Here is a 24,653-nt window from a genome sequence, read left to right as displayed (position 1 = left end):
CTAACCCTAACCCTAACCCTAACCCTAACCCTAACCCTAACCCTAACCCTAACCCTAACCCTAACCCTAACCCTAACCCTAACCCTAACCCTAACCCTAACCCTAACCCTAACCCTAACCCTAACCCTAACCCTAACCCTAACCCTAACCCTAACCCTAACCCTAACCCTAACCCTAACCCTAACCCTAACCCTAACCCTAACCCTAACCCTAACCCTAACCCTAACCCTAACCCTAACCCTAACCCTAACCCTAACCCTAACCCTAACCCTAACCCTAACCCTAACCCTAACCCTAACCCTAACCCTAACCCTAACCCTAACCCTAACCCTAACCCTAACCCTAACCCTAACCCTAACCCTAACCCTAACCCTAACCCTAACCCTAACCCTAACCCTAACCCTAACCCTAACCCTAACCCTAACCCTAACCCTAACCCTAACCCTAACCCTAACCCTAACCCTAACCCTAACCCTAACCCTAACCCTAACCCTAACCCTAACCCTAACCCTAACCCTAACCCTAACCCTAACCCTAACCCTAACCCTAACCCTAACCCTAACCCTAACCCTAACCCTAACCCTAACCCTAACCCTAACCCTAACCCTAACCCTAACCCTAACCCTAACCCTAACCCTAACCCTAACCCTAACCCTAACCCTAACCCTAACCCTAACCCTAACCCTAACCCTAACCCTAACCCTAACCCTAACCCTAACCCTAACCCTAACCCTAACCCTAACCCTAACCCTAACCCTAACCCTAACCCTAACCCTAACCCTAACCCTAACCCTAACCCTAACCCTAACCCTAACCCTAACCCTAACCCTAACCCTAACCCTAACCCTAACCCTAACCCTAACCCTAACCCTAACCCTAACCCTAACCCTAACCCTAACCCTAACCCTAACCCTAACCCTAACCCTAACCCTAACCCTAACCCTAACCCTAACCCTAACCCTAACCCTAACCCTAACCCTAACCCTAACCCTAACCCTAACCCTAACCCTAACCCTAACCCTAACCCTAACCCTAACCCTAACCCTAACCCTAACCCTAACCCTAACCCTAACCCTAACCCTAACCCTAACCCTAACCCTAACCCTAACCCTAACCCTAACCCTAACCCTAACCCTAACCCTAACCCTAACCCTAACCCTAACCCTAACCCTAACCCTAACCCTAACCCTAACCCTAACCCTAACCCTAACCCTAACCCTAACCCTAACCCTAACCCTAACCCTAACCCTAACCCTAACCCTAACCCTAACCCTAACCCTAACCCTAACCCTAACCCTAACCCTAACCCTAACCCTAACCCTAACCCTAACCCTAACCCTAACCCTAACCCTAACCCTAACCCTAACCCTAACCCTAACCCTAACCCTAACCCTAACCCTAACCCTAACCCTAACCCTAACCCTAACCCTAACCCTAACCCTAACCCTAACCCTAACCCTAACCCTAACCCTAACCCTAACCCTAACCCTAACCCTAACCCTAACCCTAACCCTAACCCTAACCCTAACCCTAACCCTAACCCTAACCCTAACCCTAACCCTAACCCTAACCCTAACCCTAACCCTAACCCTAACCCTAACCCTAACCCTAACCCTAACCCTAACCCTAACCCTAACCCTAACCCTAACCCTAACCCTAACCCTAACCCTAACCCTAACCCTAACCCTAACCCTAACCCTAACCCTAACCCTAACCCTAACCCTAACCCTAACCCTAACCCTAACCCTAACCCTAACCCTAACCCTAACCCTAACCCTAACCCTAACCCTAACCCTAACCCTAACCCTAACCCTAACCCTAACCCTAACCCTAACCCTAACCCTAACCCTAACCCTAACCCTAACCCTAACCCTAACCCTAACCCTAACCCTAACCCTAACCCTAACCCTAACCCTAACCCTAACCCTAACCCTAACCCTAACCCTAACCCTAACCCTAACCCTAACCCTAACCCTAACCCTAACCCTAACCCTAACCCTAACCCTAACCCTAACCCTAACCCTAACCCTAACCCTAACCCTAACCCTAACCCTAACCCTAACCCTAACCCTAACCCTAACCCTAACCCTAACCCTAACCCTAACCCTAACCCTAACCCTAACCCTAACCCTAACCCTAACCCTAACCCTAACCCTAACCCTAACCCTAACCCTAACCCTAACCCTAACCCTAACCCTAACCCTAACCCTAACCCTAACCCTAACCCTAACCCTAACCCTAACCCTAACCCTAACCCTAACCCTAACCCTAACCCTAACCCTAACCCTAACCCTAACCCTAACCCTAACCCTAACCCTAACCCTAACCCTAACCCTAACCCTAACCCTAACCCTAACCCTAACCCTAACCCTAACCCTAACCCTAACCCTAACCCTAACCCTAACCCTAACCCTAACCCTAACCCTAACCCTAACCCTAACCCTAACCCTAACCCTAACCCTAACCCTAACCCTAACCCTAACCCTAACCCTAACCCTAACCCTAACCCTAACCCTAACCCTAACCCTAACCCTAACCCTAACCCTAACCCTAACCCTAACCCTAACCCTAACCCTAACCCTAACCCTAACCCTAACCCTAACCCTAACCCTAACCCTAACCCTAACCCTAACCCTAACCCTAACCCTAACCCTAACCCTAACCCTAACCCTAACCCTAACCCTAACCCTAACCCTAACCCTAACCCTAACCCTAACCCTAACCCTAACCCTAACCCTAACCCTAACCCTAACCCTAACCCTAACCCTAACCCTAACCCTAACCCTAACCCTAACCCTAACCCTAACCCTAACCCTAACCCTAACCCTAACCCTAACCCTAACCCTAACCCTAACCCTAACCCTAACCCTAACCCTAACCCTAACCCTAACCCTAACCCTAACCCTAACCCTAACCCTAACCCTAACCCTAACCCTAACCCTAACCCTAACCCTAACCCTAACCCTAACCCTAACCCTAACCCTAACCCTAACCCTAACCCTAACCCTAACCCTAACCCTAACCCTAACCCTAACCCTAACCCTAACCCTAACCCTAACCCTAACCCTAACCCTAACCCTAACCCTAACCCTAACCCTAACCCTAACCCTAACCCTAACCCTAACCCTAACCCTAACCCTAACCCTAACCCTAACCCTAACCCTAACCCTAACCCTAACCCTAACCCTAACCCTAACCCTAACCCTAACCCTAACCCTAACCCTAACCCTAACCCTAACCCTAACCCTAACCCTAACCCTAACCCTAACCCTAACCCTAACCCTAACCCTAACCCTAACCCTAACCCTAACCCTAACCCTAACCCTAACCCTAACCCTAACCCTAACCCTAACCCTAACCCTAACCCTAACCCTAACCCTAACCCTAACCCTAACCCTAACCCTAACCCTAACCCTAACCCTAACCCTAACCCTAACCCTAACCCTAACCCTAACCCTAACCCTAACCCTAACCCTAACCCTAACCCTAACCCTAACCCTAACCCTAACCCTAACCCTAACCCTAACCCTAACCCTAACCCTAACCCTAACCCTAACCCTAACCCTAACCCTAACCCTAACCCTAACCCTAACCCTAACCCTAACCCTAACCCTAACCCTAACCCTAACCCTAACCCTAACCCTAACCCTAACCCTAACCCTAACCCTAACCCTAACCCTAACCCTAACCCTAACCCTAACCCTAACCCTAACCCTAACCCTAACCCTAACCCTAACCCTAACCCTAACCCTAACCCTAACCCTAACCCTAACCCTAACCCTAACCCTAACCCTAACCCTAACCCTAACCCTAACCCTAACCCTAACCCTAACCCTAACCCTAACCCTAACCCTAACCCTAACCCTAACCCTAACCCTAACCCTAACCCTAACCCTAACCCTAACCCTAACCCTAACCCTAACCCTAACCCTAACCCTAACCCTAACCCTAACCCTAACCCTAACCCTAACCCTAACCCTAACCCTAACCCTAACCCTAACCCTAACCCTAACCCTAACCCTAACCCTAACCCTAACCCTAACCCTAACCCTAACCCTAACCCTAACCCTAACCCTAACCCTAACCCTAACCCTAACCCTAACCCTAACCCTAACCCTAACCCTAACCCTAACCCTAACCCTAACCCTAACCCTAACCCTAACCCTAACCCTAACCCTAACCCTAACCCTAACCCTAACCCTAACCCTAACCCTAACCCTAACCCTAACCCTAACCCTAACCCTAACCCTAACCCTAACCCTAACCCTAACCCTAACCCTAACCCTAACCCTAACCCTAACCCTAACCCTAACCCTAACCCTAACCCTAACCCTAACCCTAACCCTAACCCTAACCCTAACCCTAACCCTAACCCTAACCCTAACCCTAACCCTAACCCTAACCCTAACCCTAACCCTAACCCTAACCCTAACCCTAACCCTAACCCTAACCCTAACCCTAACCCTAACCCTAACCCTAACCCTAACCCTAACCCTAACCCTAACCCTAACCCTAACCCTAACCCTAACCCTAACCCTAACCCTAACCCTAACCCTAACCCTAACCCTAACCCTAACCCTAACCCTAACCCTAACCCTAACCCTAACCCTAACCCTAACCCTAACCCTAACCCTAACCCTAACCCTAACCCTAACCCTAACCCTAACCCTAACCCTAACCCTAACCCTAACCCTAACCCTAACCCTAACCCTAACCCTAACCCTAACCCTAACCCTAACCCTAACCCTAACCCTAACCCTAACCCTAACCCTAACCCTAACCCTAACCCTAACCCTAACCCTAACCCTAACCCTAACCCTAACCCTAACCCTAACCCTAACCCTAACCCTAACCCTAACCCTAACCCTAACCCTAACCCTAACCCTAACCCTAACCCTAACCCTAACCCTAACCCTAACCCTAACCCTAACCCTAACCCTAACCCTAACCCTAACCCTAACCCTAACCCTAACCCTAACCCTAACCCTAACCCTAACCCTAACCCTAACCCTAACCCTAACCCTAACCCTAACCCTAACCCTAACCCTAACCCTAACCCTAACCCTAACCCTAACCCTAACCCTAACCCTAACCCTAACCCTAACCCTAACCCTAACCCTAACCCTAACCCTAACCCTAACCCTAACCCTAACCCTAACCCTAACCCTAACCCTAACCCTAACCCTAACCCTAACCCTAACCCTAACCCTAACCCTAACCCTAACCCTAACCCTAACCCTAACCCTAACCCTAACCCTAACCCTAACCCTAACCCTAACCCTAACCCTAACCCTAACCCTAACCCTAACCCTAACCCTAACCCTAACCCTAACCCTAACCCTAACCCTAACCCTAACCCTAACCCTAACCCTAACCCTAACCCTAACCCTAACCCTAACCCTAACCCTAACCCTAACCCTAACCCTAACCCTAACCCTAACCCTAACCCTAACCCTAACCCTAACCCTAACCCTAACCCTAACCCTAACCCTAACCCTAACCCTAACCCTAACCCTAACCCTAACCCTAACCCTAACCCTAACCCTAACCCTAACCCTAACCCTAACCCTAACCCTAACCCTAACCCTAACCCTAACCCTAACCCTAACCCTAACCCTAACCCTAACCCTAACCCTAACCCTAACCCTAACCCTAACCCTAACCCTAACCCTAACCCTAACCCTAACCCTAACCCTAACCCTAACCCTAACCCTAACCCTAACCCTAACCCTAACCCTAACCCTAACCCTAACCCTAACCCTAACCCTAACCCTAACCCTAACCCTAACCCTAACCCTAACCCTAACCCTAACCCTAACCCTAACCCTAACCCTAACCCTAACCCTAACCCTAACCCTAACCCTAACCCTAACCCTAACCCTAACCCTAACCCTAACCCTAACCCTAACCCTAACCCTAACCCTAACCCTAACCCTAACCCTAACCCTAACCCTAACCCTAACCCTAACCCTAACCCTAACCCTAACCCTAACCCTAACCCTAACCCTAACCCTAACCCTAACCCTAACCCTAACCCTAACCCTAACCCTAACCCTAACCCTAACCCTAACCCTAACCCTAACCCTAACCCTAACCCTAACCCTAACCCTAACCCTAACCCTAACCCTAACCCTAACCCTAACCCTAACCCTAACCCTAACCCTAACCCTAACCCTAACCCTAACCCTAACCCTAACCCTAACCCTAACCCTAACCCTAACCCTAACCCTAACCCTAACCCTAACCCTAACCCTAACCCTAACCCTAACCCTAACCCTAACCCTAACCCTAACCCTAACCCTAACCCTAACCCTAACCCTAACCCTAACCCTAACCCTAACCCTAACCCTAACCCTAACCCTAACCCTAACCCTAACCCTAACCCTAACCCTAACCCTAACCCTAACCCTAACCCTAACCCTAACCCTAACCCTAACCCTAACCCTAACCCTAACCCTAACCCTAACCCTAACCCTAACCCTAACCCTAACCCTAACCCTAACCCTAACCCTAACCCTAACCCTAACCCTAACCCTAACCCTAACCCTAACCCTAACCCTAACCCTAACCCTAACCCTAACCCTAACCCTAACCCTAACCCTAACCCTAACCCTAACCCTAACCCTAACCCTAACCCTAACCCTAACCCTAACCCTAACCCTAACCCTAACCCTAACCCTAACCCTAACCCTAACCCTAACCCTAACCCTAACCCTAACCCTAACCCTAACCCTAACCCTAACCCTAACCCTAACCCTAACCCTAACCCTAACCCTAACCCTAACCCTAACCCTAACCCTAACCCTAACCCTAACCCTAACCCTAACCCTAACCCTAACCCTAACCCTAACCCTAACCCTAACCCTAACCCTAACCCTAACCCTAACCCTAACCCTAACCCTAACCCTAACCCTAACCCTAACCCTAACCCTAACCCTAACCCTAACCCTAACCCTAACCCTAACCCTAACCCTAACCCTAACCCTAACCCTAACCCTAACCCTAACCCTAACCCTAACCCTAACCCTAACCCTAACCCTAACCCTAACCCTAACCCTAACCCTAACCCTAACCCTAACCCTAACCCTAACCCTAACCCTAACCCTAACCCTAACCCTAACCCTAACCCTAACCCTAACCCTAACCCTAACCCTAACCCTAACCCTAACCCTAACCCTAACCCTAACCCTAACCCTAACCCTAACCCTAACCCTAACCCTAACCCTAACCCTAACCCTAACCCTAACCCTAACCCTAACCCTAACCCTAACCCTAACCCTAACCCTAACCCTAACCCTAACCCTAACCCTAACCCTAACCCTAACCCTAACCCTAACCCTAACCCTAACCCTAACCCTAACCCTAACCCTAACCCTAACCCTAACCCTAACCCTAACCCTAACCCTAACCCTAACCCTAACCCTAACCCTAACCCTAACCCTAACCCTAACCCTAACCCTAACCCTAACCCTAACCCTAACCCTAACCCTAACCCTAACCCTAACCCTAACCCTAACCCTAACCCTAACCCTAACCCTAACCCTAACCCTCTAACCCTAACCCTAACCCTAACCCTAACCCTAACCCTAACCCTAACCCTAACCCTAACCCTAACCCTAACCCTAACCCTAACCCTAACCCTAACCCTAACCCTAACCCTAACCCTAACCCTAACCCTAACCCTAACCCTAACCCTAACCCTAACCCTAACCCCTTTCCAAAAACCTAACCCTAACCCCTTTCCAAAAACCTAACCCTAACCCCTTTCCAAAAACCTAACCCTAACCCCTTTCCAAAAACCTAACCCTAACCCTCTAACCCCTAACCCTCGTACGTTTTAACCCCGCAAACAGTAATCGACACCTGCGCTGTGCTAGAATGATTGTACCTTTCATTTCCCACAAACAGCAATCAATACACTACAACGTTAAGCAGCATAATATGATGATCATCAGCTCTTACCTTGACACCGGGTAGAACGAGCTGCAAAACGGCTGAGCGATCGTACGTGTTCCGCAGCTGACTCTGTCCAGAACGTGTGCCGCTCCGTCTTTTATCCGTTAGCGTGGGAAACCGGGCTCGCCAAGCCCTGTCTCAGACACTTTCGAAAACATGTTTTGCAAAACAGGGAAAACTGTAGTAAAAACAAGGAAGAGTTCCCAGGCTGATCCCGCCCTTTATTTAGAAATTGTTGGGCACCTGGATTCGGACAACAGTTCAGGACAACAACATATCCTTATATGAGAGGTTACATGAGGACATATCAAACCATGTTTTTTTTTTTTCCCTTCAACGTTAAACACAGGCAAGCGCTCCCCTGGTGACAAATGTCAACAAAGCGGATTCCTATGCTTGCAATGTTTTGTCCAAGAAGGAAGCTCGGTGTACGCTTCATTTGCATTCCTTCTCAGACGGCACTGGATGACTTGCAACATTTGACCTTCCCCGGTTTCAAAGGCGCACAATGGCCTCGGCCTCCCTTCGCGATCAGCTTACACCAGAAAACGTTTGCAGACAGAAGCGCCTTTGACACTGAAATAGCAGACGGCCGACCACGGCGCCCATCCGATCCCCCGCCCGCCCGCCCGCCCGCCCGCCCGCCCGCCCGCCCGCCCGCCCGCCCGCCCGCCCGCCTCCGTCGCACCAGCCGGCAAAATTCCCACTGCCGATAAAAATGAGCAAACATTTGGGATGCAACCAAGCAGGTCCAACTTGTTTGCAAAGCTTGACGTGAGCGGTGACATCACGGCGTCTCACTGAATGGCCCCAAATACGGACCCTGCTTGAATTCCAGCTGGTTCTGCTCTGATTATTCTTCCGGACAACGTGGATGGTAATTAGAGCGCCCTCCCCGGAACCACTGTAGGAGGGGGATTCCGCAAAAACAACTCGACACTTGTGTGGGGACATTCGCTGAAGGCTCGGATGAAGGTGAGAGCGCCAGGGTCAAAAGTGGCACCTTTCACGGCGGCCCCAAACTTGTTTCAAAAGTCTCTGGCGAAAAAAACAACATGATGTGAAGAAAGCAACGATGCTGTTTTCATGTTTTCAGCTCGACTTTGTCACTTGTGGCAAGCTCGCTCCTTTTGCCACTTGAAAGCAAACACAAAAATCATCCGTTCATCAAATCAACACACATAAACAAGATGGCGGGCAGGGCACAGAGAAACCACGTGAGGAAAAGCACTTGCACCTTCACACATTTTGCCTGCAATCACATTTAACCTCTCCTCAATTGGATAAGATGGATTCCAAAATTTCCCGGCAAATGATTGTCCAAGTTTTTGTTCCACAGCCAACGGAGAGCCGCCTTGTTCACACCTTAGGACAGTTTGTTGCTTTTCAATCAGGTGAACGTACCAAGGTGTTATTTGGTACATGGGCAAGTCCGAGGACGGGGGGGGGGGGGGGTCTTGTCGACAAACACGCAAACTCACAGACGGAATTTCAACGCCACACTTGACATGTGTCAAACAACACACGGAATATTTGGAGGGGAAATCATTTGCTGCTGCGCGACTGGACGGTCCTGCCGACAAAGTCAATCTTCTTGACACAGGACACTCACACACACGCGCACGAGCGCGCGCACACACACGCACGAGCGCATGCTGACATTTGGGGAGATATATAAATGGCAGCACAAGACCGAGCAAGTCAGACCATTCCTCTACGGACCTTTCTGACCACAGCATGTTCGCCAGGTAGGTCCTCGCTCCCACAATGCAACACAAGTTGAGGCAAACGAAATGTTGAAAAAAGGCAAACTTCCTTCTCGTCTCGCGGGCTCAAATGACCGGAACGGAAAAAGCAAAAGCGAATATGTACGCAAGCCACTGTGGGTTGAATCTGCAAATGTTGTTTTGTTTCTCTCTGTGACCGTCAGAAGGACGCTCCTCCTCTGCTTGGCCGTGCTGGTGGTGCGGGTGCACGGAGACATCAACACTGACGGTCAGTTGACGCTTCGCTCCAACTTGTCAGTGGACTTCTTTCTCATTGCTCTCAATTGCTCTCTTCCTCGCTCAGACTCCGCCTCCAATGAACTTTCCACAGGTGAGTGTCAAACATTTGCACTTGGGGGACAATTTGGGGACTTGCGCACTTAGCCACGCCCACTTTCTTGTTGAGGGGTGGAACCGGCCACCTGGCAAATCCAATTTGCTGAGTCGTGCCGCATTCTTGGTGAACTCTTTAGCGCCGGAAGTCTTTCATCACGCCAATCGTCAGTCGCTGCCGTCGCACTTGGGGTCGCCATGTTGAATTGACGTCGTATCCGTTTCATATGAATTTGATCCGTTCCAGAGGCGTGGCGACGACTCGCCCACTCTTTGATGACGTCGCGCACGCGCATGCACGCACTCCCGTCCGACTGCTTCTTTTCACGTCGTTTAGGCGAGGTCGGCGCCACCTCAGAAATGCGATTGATGTCGACCGCCAGACTCATCCGCCGCTTGCGTCCATCCGTCCATGAGTCACCTTTGCAGGCGATTGGACACGGAGACATCCGGAAGGCCGTCTCAAGGGCGGACTTTGGGACGGCTTGGAGCCGTCAGCCGTTTTTCTTTTAGGATGTTGTCGTGAATGGCGTGTTGGGGCTTCGTCGTCATAACGCGCCCAAAAGGGGAAAATGAACAAACAAAAACAAACGCGTCCCATCAACAGCGAGCGTCTTCAGACGGACGCGGCCTGGGGCTCAAACAAAGGACAAAGAAAGGCATATGAAAGGGGGCGGGGCTTGGTTGAAGGTTCCTGCTGGAAACGCGGCATGCAATCACCTTGGCACCTTTGGCCATTTAGCAGACACACAGCAGTCGCTTGTGTATTCACACACACACATTTCCTTTGGAAGCAACGTCAACATTTGCCAGCCGTCATCCATCTTTGGTCCACTTTGTTTTCTTGCAGCTGGCGCCGCCAATCAGGTAACAGTCGTCGGTACGTCTCGTTTGGACATCCGCTCCTTTTCTTCATGCAAAGCCGCTGCCGGGCATTCGATCACATGACCTTTCTTGAATTGCTTTGCAGACGCCGCAGCGGCAAATGGCGGCGCTGGAGCGGAAGAAGGTCAGATGGCGTCTTCAAAGTCTGGTTTGCCTGATTTGATTCTCAACGAATGGATGATGCGAGGGAACGCAAGCCGGCTCAAATCAACGCCGGCTCTAATGAAAAACTGGCTCCAATTTGGCTTTCAACTCATGTTTAAAAGAGTCCAAAGAGCAGCACTTGACTTGACCAGGCTGAATCCTCTCGTGATCACAAGACTTTTCATTGGCCAGATCAAATCCAAACATTTGGCAAAACTCCCGATTGTGTCTTCTTCCAGATGATGAGAGTCCAGACATGGGACGCAAGGACAAGTTCAGTCCTCTTTCCACTAAAGCCGAAATCCTGGCCACCGCCGGTCTGAGCCCCGCCTCCAATCTGCTTCATGTTCATGGCGCCAGCGTTCCCAGCGGGTCCAGGGGCCCCAAAGGTCCGGCTGGCCGTCCTCGAGGCAAACTTGTGGCAAGAAACGCAGCGTCCAAAAGGAAATCCAAAGCGGTTGGCGGTCGGGCGTAAAGACGTGTAACGAGCACTTGCAGGTTGATAATAAAAGTTGCCAGTCATGCAATCACGAACCCGTCACGTATGTTCATATATTTGCTTTTGCTCCTTGAAGGAAAGTCTGTCCTCATATGTGTGGACGAGGCGCCACATGATGACTCGGCAATGTTCGCGTTTCAGCATTAAGCGGAAAAGGACATTGAAGCGAGCGAGGAGCAGATGAACTTGCTTGCTAGAGCCGGCACAAAACACGAGCTCCGTCCACGTTTGCAAAATGAGCCGCTTGCCCTCAGCTGAGCACATGAATCTTGCATATGGCAAAACTTTCAAAATGGCCACTGACCTGTCGTGACGAGCGCCGCCGCCTTCCCAATGGCACGTTTGGCCAGCACGTCGCACGCTTTTGTCGATATCATGGCCACCTTGGCACTTCCTGTTGGATTGCCACCAGACGGCACGCTTGCACAACTTGGGCCAAAATGGTGCACAGGGATGAAGCCACGGCGTTCAAGACCTGAGACAAAAAGAACACAAAATGATTGACATCATGAACAAAAAAATCATCATCTCATCAAGTCACATTTTTTCCGTACTTGTTCAATTTGACGAGCAAAACCTTTGCTTTCACGGCTGCTGAATGCAGAATAATTCCATTTGCAACCTGTGGCCATCGCAAAACCAAAGTGCGCATTTCCTTCTTCACCTACGACACACAAGGTGACGTTCCAAGCCGGGTCCGCTCTAAAAACCAAGGACCAACCACTCGGAAGACCCTCACAAATGGTCCCATCTTTTATCAAGCTCTTTATGGACCAGTTGAAAATCAAAATGAGCCCAGTGGATTTGCCGCTCGGAGCGTCTTTTTTCGAGGAACTCCTTTTGGCGCAGGCTGATAAGGACCTCATTTCATTTCATTTCATTGATTCCTTCGGCAAACTTCAACGTGATTTCCCAAACGCGATAGTGGAAGCCGCGCATACAAGTTGCAGATGAGGTTCTTCCAGCGCCAGCCGAATGCGGCCGACCTGCTCCTTGTTCAGCTTTGGCTGCCACCATGAAGAAGGTGAAGGTCCCCCTTGACATCTTGGACCTGCGACCGGTGGCCTCCACTCGTATGTCTTCTTCATGTCCGCTCTCGTCGTCTATTCACTCTTCTTTCCTCCCGGTCTCGTCTCGCCCCGGTGTGTCTCCTTCCGCTGCGCTCTCGTCATCTGGTCGCTCGGGTGGGCGGGGCGTGAGGAGGCGTGGACCCGGCCGGCCCATAAAAGCGCCGGCTGTCTGCGGCGCCACTCGAGAGGTTGAAGTTGAGTCGCTGCGACAGGAGAAGCTGACGTGAGATCTCGCTGACGTCGCCGGCCGTCTCGCCAAAATGTTGACACGGTGAGTTGACGACTTTGCAGGCAACTCAGCGCGACCGTGGCAACCTTTCGGCAAGTTGCCCACAAAACGGAGGATGGCCTTTTTGATCCACTTTTTGCAGGTGTGACGTGCAATGAAGAAGCCGGCCGAGCGAGCGGTCGCACTTGAAGACGAGACGCTTTGTAGCCTCTCTCACGTTTGCAAATTCACGGCGCTTTTCAAACCACGATGTGGGACGGCCGCTACGAGGGTCGCAAGAAACTGTGTCTTGTGTGTAATGCATGTGGGATGATTACAATGTGCTTATTTGGAGTTGATGTATTTCAGTGAGTGTGTGTTGCAATGGTGTTGATTGTATGCGTGTGTGTGCGTGTGTTTTGCAGGTGTGTCCCACTGTTCGCGCTCGTCACTCTTGCCAGCCTTTGTGCAGCTGCTCCAATTTCTGGTGAGCCGTAAACATTCCAACATTGGCTCTCACCTTTGTTTTCGATTTTGAGATGAATGAAAGACTTTTTTGTGTGGCCAAATGACGATTGGACATTTTATTCGTTTTTGTTATAAATAGTGCGTTAGATGGTGCCCAAAGCGTTTTACAAAGCCTCCCATTGACACACACACACACACGCACGCACGCACGCACACACACACGCTGCCAGGTCCACTGGGAGCAATTTGGGGTTCGAGTGTCTGGCTCAATGACACTTGGATATAGTCACAAGTGCTGAGGATCGAACCCACAATCTGGAGCACTCTACCACTGAGCCCTGCCGCCCCGCAATTTACAGTTGGGTTTCAACAGAAATGTGCTTGATCTGTTACAGACAAAAGTGCGGCGCTGATCGCTCACTTTGACGGTAAATTTGTTTTGGACGCAGAAGAAAAAAAGCTTTGCCTTTTTTTTGGCCTGGTCTTGAATGTCAATGTTTTGTTCCCGCAGGAAAAGCAACAACGCAAGCTCCGGCAACATCACGGCCAGGTGCGCTCCAGACACACGGTGGCCCCATCACAAAATGCGCAGCATGTGGTGGGCGGAGCCTCATCCAAATCAAATAGGATATGCTCAGCATGCGTCTTGTCCTCCTTTTGTTGGTGTTGACTTTTACAAGTGACGGTTGAAAAAATGTCAACGGCATGAAGAGCAGATCTGAAAGTGCGCTTCCTTCTGAATCTTGTCCATTTGTGTTCCAGCTCCTACAGAGTCACGCGACACGTCCGATTCTCCAGGTTTGAGAGTGCTTTGACGTGCCTTTGTTTGTGTGTCTCTTCTGGTCCTGACTGGAAGGTTTGTGTCCGCAGATCTCGACGACTCGCAAGAACAAGGCCAAGGTAGAGTCTGAGCTGGTCTCGTTCTTGTGCTGTTCAAAGGAGTCATCCGTTATTTTGTGTTGCTCAGCGCAAGCAGACCACGAGGATATCGAGCAAGTGGAGCGCCAAGGTCTGAATCCTTCAGAATTGTCTCCTTTGTGCCGTGTCACTTGACCAAGTGTCTCATTCATGTCCGCAGGTGCTTCCGACGCTCCGGATTCAGGTAGCGTGTCTCTTAGGGCTGGATCCTCAATATTTGTGGTGCTGTTCTTGACAAGTCAAAAAGGAATGACACAAATGATGCGTGTGTTTACAAGAAGACTAGCTGGCCCGCTTGAAGTCACTTTTACTATGCATCCTGTTGAAGAATCCTAAATGTTTCCATGCTAACATACTGAAAAACTAAAACGTGCAAGTTGGTCTGTATAGTGATGACATCAACATGTCAACAAAACACTATCTCCGCAGAAGGAGCAGCAGAAGGCTCTGACAAGTCCTCCACGGAAAGTCAAGGTACGACTGTATGTCTTTTTTGTCTAGTCAAGTCTGTCAAAGACTCAAAGGACTTTTTGCACCCCCAACACAAAACGAGTAGACAGTTGAGAAACAGTTTCTATTCTTGGACAGTTCCAGAGTCTCTAGAATCAGCAGATTCCAAAAAGTCATCCGAGTCTGCAGAATCCTCAGAGTCTGTGGTTACACCAGGGTCTGCAGGATCCTCAGAGTCTGTGGATACACCAGGGTCTGCGGAATCAGCAGAGTCTGTGGCATCACGAGAGTCTGCTGATTCGCCAGAGTCACCCAACTCTGCAGAGTCAACCCAGTCCGCAGAATCAGCAGATTCTGTGGAATCATCAAACTCTGCTGATTCAGCAGAGACCTCAGAATCACCCGACTCCCCAGAATCACCCGACTCCCCAGAATCACCCGGGTCTCCGGAGACTCCGGACTTGCCGGACTCTGTGGAATCGTCCGAGTCAGAATCAGGTCAGCTGCTGTTTTACCATTAACTGATACCCTAAGGCCACATTGAGACAAGCTGACCAAGTTTGAGATTCTGCTACCTTCTGTCGTCAGAGTCAAGTTTGGAGGCAGAAAAGGACAAGAAGACGACAAGCGGTGAGTCTGAGTCGGACGCCACCAGGGCCGGTAATGATGATGAGGGCGACGGTGCTGACCCCGTGGCCACATTAGAGGAGGGAGGTGAGGTGGGGCCTGAGGTCTTAGATGAGGAGGACGCTCAGGCCCGGGAAGGAAGCCAGATCGCAGAAATGGACTTGTCTGACCAGTCAGACGTGATGGAAGGGGAGGAGATCAGAGAAGAAGATGAAAACCCTCCCAAGGGTGGCAGAGGATCCGATACCAGTGTCAGCATGGAGGACGTGGAGCTTGGCAGGGATGGCACCAAGGAGGAAGTGGGCACAGAGGAGGGGCAGAATGTTCAAGAACGTGACAAGAGCTGGCAAATCTTCGACTCCACTGAGGGTAACTAATGAGTGGTAGAACACGTATGTTCAGCTCCAAGTCACTTGTTGACCTTGCGTGTTTGTTGCTCTTTTGCAGCAACTCTTGTTGACAAGTCAGACGTCACGCCCGCCCACCTCGGGGTAAATCCCACCTTCACATCTGACGCCTGAAATACAGCAAAATGTCGGCAGGAAGAACTAAGACTTAACATTCATCTTCTGCTTTCCTTCCTTCAGGAGTGAACGCGACCTTCAAGCTCCAACTGAGAGGGTGACCCCATCGTTGTCCAGATCTGGATCTACTTGCGCAACTTTGACAGGTGTTTTGTTCTGTGTGTTTGCAGAAGCAAGCGTAATTACACGTGGGACTGCCTGGAAGACTTTTGCCATGACGACTTCCCATCCGCTTTCTAATGAACATACGCGGCAGATGTGTAGCGCTTGACGCAATAAATCACATTTCAACACTCACCTTGGACTTGTTGTCATTTGTCGAAATTCTATTTAGCTTCCTTTCTTCTCAGGTTTCTTTTCTTGTGTTCCAGTCTTGCCAGTTAGGCCTTTTACTTGCAGCTGTGCTCGTCAAGCCCCCCCTCCCCTCGTGTCTTCCAATCAGCCACCCGTGTTTGTCCTTGTCTTGGGTTCCCTGCCTTCTTTCACTCTTTGGCAGGCGGGTCTTTGTTGCTGTCAGCCTGTTGGTCAGGGTTCTTGATTTGTTGGATTTTGTATTTGCGGCTTTCTAGTGTATTTGTTAATAAAAAAAAAAAGCCTTTGTTCAGTCCATCCTGCATTCTTGCCTTACTGTATTTTCTTCATATTGATCATTGACGTGTTGAGCAAATCGGTTGGCCAAAAGTTCCAGCTCCAGTCAGCCCGCCCCACTTGGAATGTCTCGGGTCAAATCAACAAAGCAAACGGCCATTACCCACAAACGAGTCTCCTGCGGGATTTTAATGCCTTTGACAAAACTGCACGACTGGACTTCAGTTGACCCTTTACGGCGCTGCAAGTTGTGCATGATGACACCACGTGCACCTTTGGAACATTCGCAGTCCTCAGCAAGGACATTTTTTTCTCAGCAACCAATTGATGTCAGTAAAAAGATTTGGACTTCAAGATTCCCACTCTTGCTCGTTCTCCCGAGCGTTCTTTCTCTTGTCAGCTTTCACTTGATACCCCGCCACCCCCCTGTGCCCTTTCCTTCTTTTTCCTTCTGTCTCGCTCTCGGCTATTTCAAGTTTCTTTCAGAATCCAAAGTTAATTGCAGGTACGGAGGCGGGTGGGGTTAGGTTACGCGGTGGGAGGTGGGGGTCAGTCTGTGGTCCAGTTACCCACATGGAAGAGTGACTGACATGAACGAGATGAAGTTTCCACAAAACCATCAATGAGGAAGCTTGGTGGTCTTCACACACGCACGCACACAGTGGCCTAAGCCCGCCCCCTGGGTATAAAATGCTGAAGCAGAACTTTTGTGCAGAGCAGCATCGTCATGTCGCCTCGGTGAGTAAACTTGGAGAGCAGAAATGCTGGATACTGATTGATGAGTGATTGAATGCTGATCGCCGTAACGACCCTTGGACCGATACGGCGATGACTTATGATCTCAAAGATGATTGATATAGATGAACTGTGTGATGCATGAAACGATCACATTGGGTTCTCCTCAGGAACTTGATCGCGATGTCCCTGCTGGTTGTCCTGGTATCAGTGGCACGGGCAGCTTCCGTGGAGGGTACGGCCAAGCATTGGCGGCCATTTGCTGTTTGCCACTCGCCGACGTGAGCCTTGCGCTTCTTTTCCAGAGCGCGAGGAGACGGAGCCGGCCGAGGAGGCGGAGGTCGACCGGTCCGAGGAGGACGAGGGTAGGTCGAAGCCCAGTTAGGCCCGCCGCGTTCTCGCCCATTTTACTCGGCGACCTGCAAAGAGCGCCCGTTGTCACCATTAGGCTCGACGGCTGGTTCCAAGCGAGCGCAAGTCGCTTCTTGGCTGGCAACAAGTGAAAGCATGCCGACAGAATGGAAAGGCGGAAGAATGGAAATGAAAAGGGATCAAATGCAGTCTGGGGGTCGAGGGGCCTTTGACTTGTGTGTGTGTGAAGGCAAAGCATAGCGTGCTAGCCAATCAAGCGCCGGCCGCATTCAAGGCAGGCAACAAAGACAAATTGGAGAACAATGTGGATGTGTTGTTTTCCTTTCAGATGACGCCGACTCCACAAAGCAGGAGGGTGAGACGGGCCCACCTTTCGCCTCGTAACCTTCCCACATAACATAAAGTCAATCCAAAGTCACTCTTAGTGGGACAAAGAAAGGGAAAAGATCTGAATGAAAGGCAACCTTTGTCAAGTTTTTCATTAAGAGCAGGAAACCCGAGCGCCATTCACCCCCCACCCTCCCTCCTCTCCAGCAGGACCTGCGAGTGCCCACCAGAGCGCAGCGGGGGCTTCGGGTAAGTCACAGCTTTTCCCGTCCTCAAAATCAGCCCACTTTCGCATCCTTGTGACAAACACCCGCAGCACACCAGCACTTTCCTCTCACCCCCACAAAAGCAAACAAAAGGAGGCCGACTTGCTGCAGCTGAGACTCGTCACCGTCAAAGTTGCGGCACTTTTCTAGCGCCCGTCGTCTCCTTCATCGTTAGCTCATCTCGCTCTTTGCTAGTTTCTCACCTTCATGGCGGCTTGCTTACCTTGGTCGTTGAGCTCATCTCCTTGATTGTTCCTTTTTCACATCCGCTCCACGCAGCAGCAGGCGTCAGACCCGGCGTGTCGTCGTCCCTCCCCGACGTCAGCGGTGAGTGAACATCTGGGTCGGAAGCCGACCACGTGTCCCAAGATGACGCTTCTTTGTCACCTGCCAGGTGGTCAAGAGGTCTCGGCGGCTGCAGGACGCGCTGAGGGCGGCGTGGATGCTTCGACAGGTACGCGAACCCACGCCGAGCGGCGGGAAAGCATTCTCGTGGCAAAGGCGCTGCCAGACTGCCAAGTCAAAGGAAGAAAAGAAAAGAAAGCAAAGTCAAACAGTGCAAAATCAGACTTGAGCTTTGCAGCAGCTTGCTGACCAACACGTACGACAAGTACGACGTGTTGGTCCCGGATGCACGGGTGGGCGTGGCCTTACCTTGCTGGTTCATTTCTTTTGTGCGTCGGCAGATTCTGACGACGTGGACGCACATCCAAACGGTGAAGGTCTCTTCAAACTTGAATGACGATGGACCCCAATCAATTCAAATGTCCTCACTCATGAGTGTGCCCATTGTGCTTCAGCCAATGGAGAGAAGCTTTTGAGCGGAATGGGCGGAGCCACGGGAGCCACAGGTGAGCGGAAGAGGGAGGGGCAAAAGCAGGAAGAATGTGAGACCTGTGATTGGTTGTCAGGGGCGCTGACGTCATTGGAGGGAGGGGCCTCTCCGCCGGAGTACACAGGTGAGGCGGGTATGTCGGAGGGGCGGGGCCTCAGGCCAAATGTCAAATCAAAAGGTGATTGACGGCTGGCTCTTGGTTGCGCCTGTTTGGAAGGAACCGCCGACAGCCACTTTCTGCTCGGCCTGCCGGGTGAGACAATCTTCCTCGGCCGTCGGGAACCAACATTGGCACATGACAAAAGAGCAAAAAGCTCAACCTGACGCTGTGATCTACTTTCCTTTTGGCTCAAGCAGGCGAAGCCACTTGGACCGATTCCACAGGTACTTTTTCATATCTTCTGCTACAAGCCGTCGTTGCGTCATGTTGATTAGAATTGTTTGGCTGCAGACCAAGAAAGTCTGATTGAGTCTGATGTCATCAAGCAAACAGAAGGCGAGCACGCCTGGGACCAATCCGCTTCCACTCCTGCTGCAGACCACGTCCATGACCACTTGTGTACTTGGTCCAAACGCTTTCATTCTCAAAGACACAATAAGAGCCTGCTTGTAAACTTTGGTGTCCTCTTTTGTCCTCAGCGTGGTCCTCGTCTTCCTCAGCCCACCAAGAAGGTAATGACAACACAAGACACTCGCATGTCCTCAAACACGTCGAGTCGCGTTGTGTAGAGCAAGAACCGAGGACAGGCTGCTGTGTGGGCTTCTTGGCTACAAGAGCGAGCGCAAGTGCTCAACTACAGCCTCGTTTCCACTGACTGTATCTACCCTACTCTACACCAAAAAGCAGTGCGTGTCTCCACTGGCACGGCCGCCACCCGGAAAGCCCCTCCTCACCTCGCCAGTGACGTCATGCTAAAGCGACCGCAGCTAGCGTGCATTGCACACAGGCAAAAAGTATGGATATCGCGGATGTTTTTTTGGTACCTGGTACTTGGTTTGTGACCGTTTATTTCAGCCAGAAGGCATCGAATGACTACTGCAGGAAGCTGCGTTCAATCTTGTTCAAAAGGTTAAGCCATCGCTGTCCTCTCTTCATCGTTAATGGCAGCGGTTTTCCCGGGGTGGCGGTTTGCGCAGCTGCACATTGATGACGACATGTCTCGAACCAACCATTGGCCTCCAAAATAATGAAGTCGCGTTTTGGAACTGGGCTACTTTTTTTAGATGTGCAAAGGAGCAGGTACCAAAAAAAAGCGAGTAGAGCCGGGTAGATTTGTTGGTGGAGACGGGGCTAAATGCAGAGCAGAGTAGATACCGGCGGTAGAAACGAGGCTTAGCAGACATTCCGAGTTGATCGCCGATCAGTGATCAATCCAATCTTTTCTTCTTCCCACAGGCGGCGAGCGCTCCCAAGCAAACGGTAGCAACATCTTTTGGCACTAGCGAGTCGCGAGCTAGCACATGAAAGTGCTGATGAGCAGACGGCGCGTGTGTTGTGTTGAACAGGAAACGGCCGGCAGACTCACCTGCTGGACAAAGACGGAGGTCAGCACATGGTGACCATGGCCTGCGCCGCTGACCAGCAACCGCACCGGATTACAGCCACCTCCTACTTCTTGTCGTGTTCCGCAGTGACGCCTCAGATGACTTCCTTCAGTCCACCTGCAGTTGACCTTCACGCTCAGCAACTCCCGTGGACCCGTCCGTCGGCCAGCCCTCCCGTTCTTCACCTTTCAACTTTGGCCCAGGACAACACGCGTGTACACACGGGCGGCACGGGTGAGCGCCACCTTCAACAAAAAGCTACAAGATGCTTGTTGTGCCGTCCGTGTTTTAGAAAAAGGAAAAAGTCACATGATTTATGCTGCATTCGAGGATGGTCGGAAGTCAGACTTTTCCGAGTTCAAAGCAGGACGGGAACGCCCCCTTGAACTCGGAAATCCCACTTGCAAAGTCGGGAGGAAAAAAGTACCCCGATTTCACCGACGGACTTCAATGTGAAACACAGACCGTGAATGGTAAAACACAATGACTCGAGTATAAAACTAGATAGCTTTCTTCATTCCTAAATATTTGACATAACGCAACATACGTGACAGGATGCCGCGGTCTCCCGGCATGAAATCATACGCTCAACTACTGAACTGCAAGGAATGTTCATGAAAAAAAGACAATAAATGAAGCAAAATTGTGAGAAGGCAAGTTTGCTGGAGGTGAGTTTTGAGGACCACAATAGAAAAAAATATATATATATATATATATATCACTATCAGCCATTTTGGTTGTTTACTTTCGTCTCGAATGCTTTCAGGTCGGAACTGGGAAAACCCAACTGGGATGAATCCGACTTCCGACCATCCTCCAATGCAGCATAAATCTTGACATGTAAAAATGATTCTGTTGACTGAATGGCTCCAACGTGGACAGTGAGGCCCAAACTAAAGACAACAAAACCCGCAAATCCAAAATATCCTTCGCAGCACTTAAAAATAAAACACAGTACAACGAAAAGCAGCCGACATTTGTGCTCGACACTGCAAACAGTCGGGCAGGCCCAACGCGCGGCTCCACTCGGGCTGATCGGGATAAAAAAAAAAAAAATCGGATTATAAGGAAAAGTGATCTGAGAATAACAAAGACAACGATAGCAAATAAGTGAGGCCACCCTTCACAACCCCGCCAGCTCGGTTAGACAGGTCAACGGTAGGGCCGACTCACTGAAAGGTCGCCCGCCTGTTGTCGATGTAAAAGGTCAACGGTAGGGCCGACTCACTGAAAGGTCGCCTGCCTGTCGTCGATGTAAAAGGTCAACGGTAGGGCCGACTCACTGAAAGGTCGCCCGCCTGTCGTCGATGTAAAAGGTCAACGGTAGGGCCGACTCACTGAAAGGTCGCCCGCCTGTCGTCGATGTAAAAGGTCAACGGTAGGGCCGACTCACTGAAAGGTCGCCCGCCTGTCGTCGATGTAAAAGGTCAACGGTAGGGCCGACTCACTGAAAGGTCGCCCGCCTGTCGTCGATGTAAAAGGTCAACGGTAGGGCCGACTCACTGAAAGGTCGCCCGCCTGTCGTCGATGTAAAAGGTCAACGGTAGGGCCGACTCACTGAAAGGTCGCCCGCCTGTCGTCGATGTAAAAGGTCAACGGTAGGGCCGACTCACTGAAAGGTCGCCCGCCTGTCGTCGATGTAAAAGGTCAACGGTAGGGCCGACTCACTGAAAGGTCGCCCGCCTGTCGTCGATGTAAAAGGTCAACGGTAGGGCCGACTCACTGAAAGGTCGCCCGCCTGTCGTCGATGTAAAAGGTCAACGGTAGGGCCGACTCACTGAAAGGTCGCCCGCCTGTCGTCGATGTAAAAGGTCAACGGTAGGGCCGACTCACTGAAAGGTCGCCCGCCTGTCGTCGATGTAAAAGGTCAACGGTAGGGCCGACTCACTGAAAGGTCGCCCGCCTGTCGTCGATGTAAAAGGTCAACGGTAGGGCCGACTCACTGAAAGGTCGCCCGCCTGTCGTCGATGTAAAAGGTCAACGGTAGGGCCGACTCACTGAAAAGGTCGCCCGCCTGTCGTCGATGTAAAAGGTCAACGGTAGGGCCGACTCACTGAAAGGTCGCCCGCCTGTCGTCGATGTAAAAGGACAGCAGCAGAAAGAAAATAAGTGAGCATCTGCAACTGCTTTCCAAATCTCCAAAGTGCAAGTCTTGCCTTTCTTGTCACGTGACCTCACTTCTAGACTCGTCCCTGCACGTGCGCAGCGAGCCAGCAGGGGGCACCTTGGTGGACACTCCGCTCTCAGGTACGTGCGCGCACACGCTTGTGCGTGTGCCAATCTTCACATGTTTGATCACTGCCATGTTTGTCTCAGGCACGCTGGCGTGGGGCACCGATAGCGTTACCATGGCAACAGATTCCCGTAAGCCACCGCTGCTACGTCGGCTACGGATTTAAAGCTGACAACGTGTAGTCAAACACTGCGTGTGTGTGTGCGCATCTTTTCAGAGGCAACAGGAACGTCCCTGGACTCCAGTAAGTGTGACACTTTTGATTTGGAGTCCAGCAGGCACTGGACTCATCTTTGATTGTCAGGGACAAGACTTGGACTGTGTTGGGAATTCTTCTCCTTGGCTATGCAGTTACAATATCGGGATTTGGGGGGCTAATTGCTCGAAGTTTCTGAGTGTATAATTGATTTTGCTCTGCCAGCCATTGAATATGCCTGCACTTACACTGTCCACCCATAGATGGCATCTCACTATATTGTTCAGCAGTAAATAGGACTAAACAAGTTTGCTCGTTTGAAAAAAAGCTTATTTGCTACGGTGTTGATTTGATGTTTATACTTTGTGTGTTTAATATATGATATTTGTAGGTGCACTTTGCAGTTGTACACGGAATAATCAGTTGATATTTGCACAAGTCATGAGTGTGTTCATCATGTATGTTCAAGACGCTCACAAAGTAAAAACAATGAGGGATGAGTGCAGCGGTTGTACATTGTGATCGGTTGCGGGTGACATTTGTCAATCGATTCGAAGGCAAGTCTGGCCCTCGGGGAACACCATCCCGCCTGTCTCCCTATTCCAACGCAGGTGATCCCAATGATCATCGGCAAGCTCTGGCCAAGCCTGATCACGATCCTCACCTGTGTTAGTGAAGGCAGACATGGAAATGGATGGTGTGCCCTGAGGACCAGGCCTGACAAACACTGGATCGGAGGATGCGTTTGGATTGTTTGAAGGCTGTCGAACATCTTCCAAAAGGCAAAACAACAACAATTCATCTTTGATGATGAACGACCATACGTACGTTGCGATGGGGAGTCGCTCACTCCATCGGGTCCGGGATTCCAGACGCGCTGTGGGATGGAATGACAGGCAGGCAGGCAGACACTCGCTCCGCATTCCGGCAGGCTGCCGGCAACTCCGCCTCGGACGTCGTCTGCAGTTGACGTCATGTGACTTTGCCTCTGTGTGGTTGCAGGTGGCGGGCGGGCGTGGCAAGAGCCCCACAAGGCTGGTGAGTGTTGCGACGGCGGCGGCACAGACGAGCTCGGCCGCATCGTGATGATAATTGTGCTGTGCGCGCTGCCGGCGTGACTTGTTCTCCGCAGGTTCCGTCACGGAACGGTACGACGCGGCTTGGGGTCCGGGTCCTGAAGGTGAGGTCGTGGTTGTCGTCGCCGTGACGACCGCACTCCATGGCATAAGTGGCGCCACCTTTGTGCCCACAGCTGCGGACAACGTGGAAGTGGACGACACCTGCTGACTTCCACCGCAAGCCGCAAGTTGGCTTTTGCCGCCGCCGCTTGCAGTGCAGTGCGCCCACCGTTGCCAACCCTGACCCCCCCCTTGGGCCAACTTAAGGCAACTGGCAGGCACGGGCCTTTGTTTGCAAATATTTGTAGAATCCGTTTGTAGAAGCAGGACAACTTGACCTTCAAATGTCTTTGCAAGAAAGGTTTTTGTGTTTTTATAACATCGACGACGTCCGTTGGCACGACTCGCTCAAAATGGCTCCTCGCCATCAAGCGGGTGATTTGCACCAGCACTACAATAAACACCTTGCAAAATCTTTCCTTCATGATTTGGTTCTCTCTGTGACAGCAGAGGAAGTGGCCCTTTTAATGGAAAACATTCGACAAGAAAAAGATCCCAGAACATTTGTGTGCAAATAGGGCGGGCGGGCG

General features: G+C 51.1%; 3 protein-coding genes and 1 long non-coding RNA gene across 18 annotated transcripts; 3 read left to right on the top strand and 1 right to left on the bottom strand.

Moving 5' to 3' along the window:
• The first annotated feature begins 9,426 nt into the window (after positions 1-9,426).
• LOC144037169 (uncharacterized) lies at positions 9,427-11,618 on the top strand. Of its 3 annotated transcripts, XM_077548404.1 has the most exons (6): positions 9,427-9,704; positions 9,887-9,951; positions 10,027-10,053; positions 10,906-10,935; positions 11,026-11,088; positions 11,324-11,618. In XM_077548404.1, the coding sequence occupies exons 1-6, from the start codon at positions 9,694-9,696 to the stop codon at positions 11,557-11,559; spliced, it is 432 nt and encodes a 143-aa protein (XP_077404530.1). In that variant the 5' UTR covers positions 9,427-9,693; the 3' UTR covers positions 11,560-11,618. The 3 variants fall into 3 exon arrangements, with proteins under 3 accessions (XP_077404530.1, XP_077404531.1, XP_077404529.1); XM_077548405.1 differs by lacking the exon at positions 10,906-10,935; XM_077548403.1 differs by lacking the exon at positions 10,906-10,935 and having other exon boundaries at positions 9,887-10,053.
• Positions 9,596-20,522, bottom strand: LOC144037171 (uncharacterized). Its single transcript, XR_013288850.1, has 3 exons — positions 18,791-20,522; positions 18,360-18,648; positions 9,596-12,058 (listed from the first exon to the last, which is right to left on the bottom strand). It is a non-coding gene; the product is annotated as an uncharacterized LOC144037171 (long non-coding RNA).
• On the top strand, positions 12,788-16,139 carry LOC144037163 (uncharacterized). 3 transcript variants are annotated; one of them, XM_077548383.1, is made up of 13 exons: positions 12,788-12,924; positions 13,287-13,348; positions 13,725-13,757; positions 13,841-13,879; positions 14,092-14,127; positions 14,200-14,229; positions 14,297-14,338; positions 14,408-14,431; positions 14,677-15,195; positions 15,286-15,693; positions 15,772-15,815; positions 15,912-15,945; positions 16,019-16,139. In XM_077548383.1, the coding sequence occupies exons 1-12, from the start codon at positions 12,914-12,916 to the stop codon at positions 15,915-15,917; spliced, it is 1,254 nt and encodes a 417-aa protein (XP_077404509.1). In that variant the 5' UTR covers positions 12,788-12,913; the 3' UTR covers positions 15,918-15,945; positions 16,019-16,139. The 3 variants fall into 3 exon arrangements, with proteins under 3 accessions (XP_077404509.1, XP_077404508.1, XP_077404510.1); XM_077548384.1 differs by lacking the exon at positions 12,788-12,924 and having other exon boundaries at positions 13,039-13,348; positions 14,677-14,721; positions 14,836-15,195; XM_077548382.1 differs by lacking the exon at positions 12,788-12,924 and having other exon boundaries at positions 13,031-13,348.
• LOC144037164 (uncharacterized) lies at positions 17,121-24,609 on the top strand. 11 transcript variants are annotated; one of them, XR_013288849.1, is made up of 23 exons: positions 17,121-17,174; positions 17,342-17,406; positions 17,477-17,536; positions 17,872-17,898; positions 18,078-18,119; positions 18,416-18,463; positions 18,531-18,590; positions 18,823-18,852; positions 18,937-18,987; positions 19,048-19,095; positions 19,189-19,224; positions 19,329-19,355; positions 19,423-19,530; positions 19,611-19,643; positions 20,368-20,391; positions 20,478-20,516; positions 20,604-20,750; positions 22,701-22,763; positions 22,833-22,880; positions 22,967-22,993; positions 23,624-23,983; positions 24,078-24,125; positions 24,198-24,609. XR_013288849.1 is itself a non-coding variant. In XM_077548390.1 (22 exons), the coding sequence occupies exons 1-22, from the start codon at positions 17,164-17,166 to the stop codon at positions 24,230-24,232; spliced, it is 1,185 nt and encodes a 394-aa protein (XP_077404516.1). In that variant the 5' UTR covers positions 17,121-17,163; the 3' UTR covers positions 24,233-24,609. The 11 variants fall into 11 exon arrangements, 8 of the variants coding, with proteins under 8 accessions (XP_077404516.1, XP_077404517.1, XP_077404513.1 ...); XR_013288848.1 differs by having other exon boundaries at positions 22,701-22,880; positions 23,728-23,983; XR_013288847.1 differs by having other exon boundaries at positions 22,701-22,880.
• The last annotated feature ends 44 nt before the right edge of the window (positions 24,610-24,653 follow it).

This window comes from Vanacampus margaritifer, chromosome 17 (assembly GCF_051991255.1).
Source record: "Vanacampus margaritifer isolate UIUO_Vmar chromosome 17, RoL_Vmar_1.0, whole genome shotgun sequence".
NCBI classification, from domain to species: domain Eukaryota; kingdom Metazoa; phylum Chordata; class Actinopteri; order Syngnathiformes; family Syngnathidae; genus Vanacampus; species Vanacampus margaritifer.
Note: the sequence above shows the minus strand (reverse complement) of the source record. Positions and strands in the feature narration are given on the sequence as shown.

Excerpts from the sequence above, each read along its gene's own strand:
- LOC144037169 (XM_077548403.1), top strand. Across the intron at positions 10,054-11,025 it reads CTCCAATGAACTTTCCACAG|ACGCCGCAGCGGCAAATGGC; the intron begins GTGAGTGTCAAA and ends ATTGCTTTGCAG. Across the intron at positions 11,089-11,323 it reads GATGGCGTCTTCAAAGTCTG|ATGATGAGAGTCCAGACATG; the intron begins GTTTGCCTGATT and ends GTCTTCTTCCAG.
- LOC144037163 (XM_077548382.1), top strand. The coding sequence starts at position 13,246 with ATGGTGTTGATTGTATGCGTGTGTGTGCGTGTGTTTTGCAGGTGTGTC. Across the intron at positions 13,758-13,840 it reads GCTGATCGCTCACTTTGACG|GAAAAGCAACAACGCAAGCT; the intron begins GTAAATTTGTTT and ends TTGTTCCCGCAG. Across the intron at positions 14,432-14,676 it reads TTCCGACGCTCCGGATTCAG|AAGGAGCAGCAGAAGGCTCT; the intron begins GTAGCGTGTCTC and ends CTATCTCCGCAG.
- LOC144037164 (XM_077548386.1), top strand. Across the intron at positions 18,464-18,530 it reads GTCCCTCCCCGACGTCAGCG|GTGGTCAAGAGGTCTCGGCG; the intron begins GTGAGTGAACAT and ends GTCACCTGCCAG. Across the intron at positions 19,531-19,610 it reads CCACGTCCATGACCACTTGT|CGTGGTCCTCGTCTTCCTCA; the intron begins GTACTTGGTCCA and ends TTTTGTCCTCAG.